Consider the following 7409-nt stretch of genomic DNA (forward strand, 5'->3'; position numbering starts at 1 on the left):
CCGATGTGTACGCGACGCGCGTCGACGAGACGGCGATGTCGAAGGGAACAACCTCGCAGTATCAACGTGACAATATATCTGACATGTTCTGTTTGCAGTAGGCATGTGTGGCCGGGCCACGATCTTAGCGAGGCGTCTCGAGTAGCAGGACGCGCGTGTGTGTGTTTGTTTAATCGCATTGTACTGGTGTGCGTGAATGCCGAACTAGTTCCCTCTACTAAACCCTCGGTTCATACTTATCTCTCTCTCTCTCTCTCTATTGCCAGTGTCGCGTACCCTGCATCACCTGTCATAGTGTACAAGCACTAGATACTATCTAGATAGACTGAACCCAAGGCACACTTCGTATATAGATGACCGACCGGCGTTTCGCTGCTTGGTTTTGTTTATTTATTAACGCTCAGTTTCATATCATTTGACGCTCGTGACTTGTGTTCACAAATTTTGTTCTCTCGTGCGACGAACAGATTCATTTATTCTCTATACTTTCGCGACACTTTGTATTATTACTTGCTAAATGTGACGCTTTTCCTTAAATTTTTCGTATATTTTTTTACCATTATAGTATATTTATGTCACTTGACATTTGGCCGCCATTTTGATTAACTGTTCAGAGCAAAATGGCGGCCAAATACACATATCAGTAGTGCACGCAGTGTATTTTAGTTTTCTTTTAGTTGTATGGTTTGCTTTGCACCGCCCCTCCCTGCACCGCGTCGCTCGTGTTAAGATACGGAACTAATATATAAATATCTAATGTATTTTAACTTTAAATACCTACTTCCTGTCTGTGTGGGATTAGGCTTAATAATTCTAAATCACTTGCAACGCGTATTGGTTCCGCGTGAGAATTTCACGCCCTTGCCAATGGTAACCCGCGTGACAATCGCGTCGCGCTGGGTCCGTGAGGGCGAAGCTTACGTTATCTTAGCACGAGCGGCGACGGTGCCCCGGTGCCGCGCTCCGGTCTCAAGTTGTGTGTTGGGGTCAGGCGCGGGCTGCGGCGACGGCGCGTGGCGCCCAGCGCGCCGCCCCGCCTGCGCGCGCGCAACGGACACGTCATTTGACACGCCGCCTCACCGCGCTAGGGCTCCGCTGCCGTCAGACATCACCTGTACATACTCCCACAGCGACGTGTATATAAATGATCATCACAAGTACTGCGATTCGGACACGAGCTCGAATAAACGGACCGCCGGGCCCGCAGCTGTCTCGCCGCGTACGTACGAAACGATCCGGAGCCGCGGGGGCCGCTTATTGGAGCTCCGGTCCGCCTTGCCCCGCGGTGTAGTCGCTGCCGGCTAATACTCCCGCGTGAACAAACAACACGCTCACACGACACATCACTGTGTCGCCCGTTTAGGCAACGGGAGCAATTGTTAACGTAAGAAGTTTTCCGTTATTGTTACTATATTTGTAAATCGACACAGGAACGTGTGAGTCTTTTGACTGCCTGTGAGTTAGGAACGATAGAACTAAATTGTAAATATCGTTTGTTAGCTTCGCTTGAAGCTGAACTATCATGAGTTTAATTTTAGTTCATATGCAAGGAATAGCCCGACGTAGGCGCCGCTCCTGATCGCACCGCTCGATGTATCAGTAACACCTCAAAGACTGTTCCACAATTTCTCGCTGGTTTTATTCGTTCTTTTGTCTCAGTATGTGGTCAGCGTGTGATCAGCGCGCGCCTTCACCAGCGATTGGACGCGAACCTTCTTATAAAACAATAGAATCAGTACAATGGCCGGTCTCGTTGGACGCGGCCGCGCGACGCCATCGCTCCACGTACATTTCTGGTGAGGGAGCAGCTCAAGGATTGCGACGTCGGGCTATTCGAATTAATGTCAAAGTCATTCCGAAACGACTTAATCATAGATAATTGTAAATTGTGACTTTGACATTCCTTAGTAAATGATATTGTTCCTATTTTAAAATAAATGTAAATCGTAAGGGCAGCAGTGCCGCCCGTTGCGCGCTGTCGGCCTCACGTGGTCAGGGTTTCCAAGCGCTGAAAGACTTCTAGGATATTTTTATATTTATATTTGTATTTGTCATACTGTCTACTCATTGCAATGTTTCTACTTCAAGTTGGACTTGCCTGACGTATAAGCTAAAGGGAATTCCCGCCATTAAATGGTAAATATACAATTGATGTACGTAGCGCTAGGCGGCGGGGGTTGCGGGGTTCGTTGTGTGGCCGTGCGCTCGTTACAAATAGTTCGATAAGTGTCTTCGCAATATCAATAGATGAATACGACATAACTTGCAAAGGTAATTATAATTATCATTAATTAAAAATTGAATTTTAGTATATTTACATGATATTTAATTTGACCGACAGCTCGGTAAGTGAACTTGTATGTACAAATTATTCGTTAGTTAATTTTGTGTGTGATAGATTTAGATAATGAAAACTTATTTTTATACAACTTGTTACAAAAATTAAATATAGGCAATAATTTGCGCCACAAAATTAGGCTAATAGTATGATTAAATAAAAAGTATGGGTGCCAAGTTTGACTCCTTGTGCTTGTCAGAATTGTGTGAAACTAGACGCAGTATGCGGCGTGGTCGTTGGGTTAGGTCAGGTCGGCACAGCGCGCCGCAAGCCGCCGAGTGCACGAGCGAGCCGGAGCTTGCATTTCTCTCACCGTACTCAGTACTTGACATCGCCTTTTTTTTCTCTTACTTCCATACTATCGGTGCGTTCGTACATTCGGCACTTGTACGTGTACATTCCGTCTTACAAAGGCTGTATTATATGTTAACGCAATGTGATGTTCAAGTTGTAGGTTCCGACTTAATTTTCCTCAGGGAAATGTAGTACTTACACAACTAGCTATGTAAATACTAGAGTTGGTGTGGATCTTTAGTTTAGTGACGACAGCGTCCGCAGCGCACTCGCGGGCCGTCGAGCTGCACGCGACTCTCGGGGAATCTCTTGTTCGCATTTACGAGTTGTTCTCCCGACGTCCTGTACGCAGATGTAAAAATTTGAAATCATTTCCGCTTCTGTTTTGCTTATTTTTTATTATTTCTTACATCTCCGCACCTTCGTTCCGGTTCGTGCCGACCACATTTTTATATTTTTGTATTCAAGCTGTAGCTCGGAGTCGGTGCGTACGATAGAAATGAACGAAAAAAATGAATTTATTGTTTACTAAAACACCATTTATTTGAAATGTGAAAAGGATTCCGCCGTCAAATTTGATTTTGTTTTACAAAGTCCGCGTCGCCGGCGGGCCGCGCCTGCAAACGACGTCAAGTGTTTTGTTAGTATTCTCTCTTTGTACGGTTGTCGTTAAGAAAGCTACTGTTTGTATTGATCAATTCTGTATAATAAAACTGTTGGAATTTTCACGGTTGTGTATTTTTAGTACTAAACTAACTTAGTGTTAAAATTTGTTGCTTCGAAAAATATCCAAAATGTATGCGAGTGTTGTAAGGATTGTTCAAGTGCACGTGTCGCGCACTGCGATACACCGCGACACAAGGAACCGTCCAGATTAGTTATTCGATTGTCGTGACCAAAAAGTCTTTTGATTTTCCGGCCCGCTGCCGGCCCAGAGCAGATGCATTTAAAAATTGGATATTTTTGGATGCCGAGTGGAGTGTGAATATTGAGACGCGTGAGTGCGGCGGCTGCGGGGGGCCGCGCGACTCCACGCCCGCTCTGAACTTGGCGGCGCGGGCGCGGCCAGTGCGAGCGCCCAGTTCAGAGCGGCGGGGTGACGCGGCGGTTACTAACGTTGGTGGTTGTGTGCAGTGTGGCGGAGGCCGCGCACGCGCTGGTGCGGCTGGCGCAGCGTAAGTACGGCACGTCGCGCTTGCATGGCTTCGCACGCGGCTTGGCACGCTTTGCACTCGAGTCGCCGTTCCCTCGCGCGCGGAGGGGGGCACCTGCTGCACACGTTGCTCCCTGTCGCGCGCGTGCGCCGCCGCGCCGGGGAAATTGCGCATCCAAACAGCAGATCTCCCTCTCCGCTCGGACCGGTAGCAGTAACAGTAACGTAGACGTCAATGCGAGTGTTCTCGTTCGGTCCGCTACCCTACCCGATGACTCGGTCGTCACGTGAGCTCTGTGTGGCAGCCTCACGGAGACCGCGCGCCTGCTGCAGAACGTTCGCAGTGTCTTCGGCCGCCGCTCCGCCACCAGGGTCAACACGGAGCTCGAACTGTCGCGTGAGTACCCCACCACGCACCGCAAGCGCCCTCTAGTGGCACGCGCCCGCGGCCCGGCTCGGGGCGCAGCGCAACCTGCGTATTGTCAGGCACCGACTCATGCCACGTTACATATTTTCTTTCACGTTTTTTTTTTATTCGTCGGGCTTCCGACCGGAGCGCACCATTGACGCGTGTGATGTTGGGATGCAGATGGGTTCGCCTTCTCGCAAGAGGAGGGCGGCACCGTCTCGCAGGCGGACGTCATCCGCGCCTACGACACCAGTCAGCCGAGGGCGGTCCGCTCCTGAGCTGACGCCGCGCCCCTCGCCGCCGCGCCCCGCGCCGCCGCGAGCACCCGGCGCCACGCACGCGGGCCGCCGCGCGCCGTCCCGCGCCACTCCTGGGGTGGACGTGACGTTTGTGAAAAGTCTTACATTTGAATATCGAACGTACCTTCGGCGCGACGGAGTCTTCGAGTGCATCACAGATCATGCCTCATCACTATCCGTTCCAATCTCTTACCTTCTGTACTTTACATTTTAATAACTTTATAAGAAAATGAGACAAATCATGACCCACTTGGAATAATGTTTAGCTTTTTACCTTCGCCGCATTATTAATCATCGGCTGCTAGTTGTGAACGACGACAGTCGGCCGGCGCGGTGCGGCGGGTGCGCAGCGCCGCTTCTAGGTTTGTCGGTCACAGGGAAACTTTCTATACATAATTAACTATTGTATGTGAACATATGGAATGAACCAAGTTATTGGAACTATGTTCGCAAAGTTGCACTGTTTTCTAATTGAACACATTTTCTGAATATGTCCCGCTCGTGTCCATGTCCCACTCGCCGCGCTCGGTCTGATGTCGTCGCTCCCGGCATCCTTGCCAGTGACCAGCTCGCTGTGCGGCTCGCGGCGCAGGAGCGGTGCCAATAGATCCCACGCATCGATAGCGTCACTTGGAAAGTGCACGCCCGCCGCGCGGCGCTGCGCCGGCGCAACTGCCGCCCGTCGGCGCCAACCAAGCGCACGATGAGAAGAGAGAAGCATTGGCCGAGGAGCAACACCTGCGCCTGTTTGTTATCATGTGTGAATAAGGATATTTATTGTAAAGTAATACCGTGTAAATGTAAACACAGGCCGACAAATACTGGGGCATGTACAATGACAGCGACCGCAGATGTACAAATGAACACACCCGTAGACCACTCCCACGTGTTAGATATGACATAGTACATAATTAAACGATTTCCTTTAAATTCGCTTCCGCCGGGAACCGACGCGTGCTAGCGTTTGCTTATTACATTCCTCCGCTGGTCCTAATCAATATCCGGTAATGGTCGAAATAATCAATAATTCCGTGTTCACTGGCGCTTCGCGCCCGTGGCGTGGACTTGCGACTTTAAATGATATTGCGATGCGATATGTTTACACGTTGTTGTCGTGTATCTCACATTATTGTCACGCGCAGTACCCACTGCAGGGTGACGCATTTATCGACTATTTAGTTAATTTGCAATGACACCCCGCGCGTGCGTCGCTGCTCGTCGGCCGAATCGAGTCCTATTCCGTTGCCGGTGACACGTAAAGTTGTCTCCGATCCCTCGCGGCGAGGCGGATGTGCAGTTCCCGCACGCTTTTGACGTTAAGAACATATCTTTTAAAGATGTTTGAATTGCGCGGCTTGTTTTATTTTTTGTGATATTTCATCCAGCATTAAAGGCGCACGCGCACGCGCCCGCGCGTCAATTTGGTTACTAATCTGGAAACGATGTCACTTTAAGCGACTGCAACAAGTTTTCATGACTTGTTACTAAATGTATTTTTTTTTTCTTTCATAAATTATTATGCTTGTTAGTGTCCTGCCAACAAAAGTAGGTAAACTTTTATTTATTAGTTAGCTATTGAAAACTCATTATAAAGATTTCTATATAAACCTAACTCTGGTCCTTATGCAGTTATCCTTTAGCGACAAGGTCGGCGGGACGGACTCTATACAGTTATATTTAACCGAGCGATGCGCGCGCCGGCGGCGGAGGAGCACCGAGGTGGCGCACGCCCGGCGCCTCTGCGCGTCTCGCCGCTGCCGCGCGTCCGACGGCCGGGTCACGGCTCCTGTCTAACAGTTTATTGTTGTTCGCTGTTGTTGGCGTGCCGCGCGGCGGGTGCGGGGGCCTCCGTCGTGCGATCACCAGCTCGTTGTCACTTCAAATCGCCACGTTATATTTGTTTAATAATATTTATATATTGACTTTAAAGGACCTGAACGGCTTAAAACATTGTATTGTACAAAATTTTGTCTCCACACGGCTAAACCGCTGAATTTAATGTACAATCCACAGGTAATATTAAACTGACACAAAATTTTTCAGAACGCTAGACTTGTAGCACATGATATCTACATATCGACTAGAGAAATCTATAGTTGTAATGTTCCCTAAGGCGGGCTCCTAGCGGACAGAACTGCACGAACGATCACTTAGGGTACGGCACCGCGATGCAGTCGCTGCGGCAGCGGCCGCGGTGCGCGGGGCCGCGTCCGACCGGCGCCGGGTGCAGCCAGGTGCATCTATACTTTAAACAATAGAGTCCCACAACTTTCACATTTTAAAACACTTCTACTTATAGTCTTGAATGAATTGTTTGTAATTGTAAAATAAAAATTATATTTTTTAACAAAAATAATTCTGTGATGCAACAGCTAGTTGAAATTTTATATTTGTAACGTATTCGGACGATTATGTATTACGGCGAGATGCCCCCCGCCGGTCCCGGCCCCCGTTGGAACAGTAAAATGTATGGTTTCGTGGGACCAACGCATCCGAGCAGTTCAGCCCCTGCGCGCGCCCTCCCCCCGCACCCCGCGCGTCGACCCCCGTGTTAATTTTAAGCAAAGATGTGAATACAAAATATATGTACTATTTGTTCTCGTTCTTGTATTTGGTGTTTCATTTAATACCTCAGCAGCTGTCGCTATGGACGAATGCCGAAATACTAAGACTCCATCATTCAACAGCGGATTCTAATCTGCAAGAGGCGTCTCTGTGCCGGTGAAGCGAGCTGGCGCCGCGCGGCGCGAGTGCGTGCTGCACTATGCTGTCAGGACATCCGCTGGTTTCGCCCGATATAACAATACATGCTCTGTAGAGAAAATTGATTAACATTAGCTTAAGAAAGAGTAGAGAGAAGTGGGCGGAGCCTCCGCGTGGCGGACGGACGGCTCAGTCGGAATCGCGACCGGCAGA

At 49.2% G+C, this 7409-nt stretch overlaps 1 protein-coding gene across 8 annotated transcripts in view; it reads left to right on the forward strand.

Moving 5' to 3' along the window:
* ATP8A (ATPase phospholipid transporting 8A1) overlaps positions 1-7103 on the forward strand; it is an 85179-nt gene extending 78076 nt beyond the window's left edge. For 4 of the 8 annotated variants that reach the window (XM_068771711.1, XM_068771706.1, XM_068771708.1 and 1 more), the window contains one exon: positions 3767-4154. In XM_068771711.1, the coding sequence (XP_068627812.1) occupies positions 3767-4076 (310 nt within the window). In that variant the 3' untranslated portion in view covers positions 4077-4154. Of the gene's footprint in view, positions 1-991; positions 1278-1659; positions 1672-2088; positions 2137-3766 lie in introns of those variants that run through there. The other 4 variants (XM_068771714.1, XM_068771712.1, XM_068771710.1 and 1 more) reach the window with 4 other exon arrangements.
* Positions 7104-7409: the final 306 nt, after the last annotated feature.

Source organism: Battus philenor, unplaced genomic scaffold (assembly GCF_028537555.1).
Source record: "Battus philenor isolate CCGP_79_NKW_IND1 unplaced genomic scaffold, ilBatPhil1.0.hap1 SCAF_4, whole genome shotgun sequence".
Lineage (NCBI taxonomy): Eukaryota > Metazoa > Arthropoda > Insecta > Lepidoptera > Papilionidae > Battus > Battus philenor.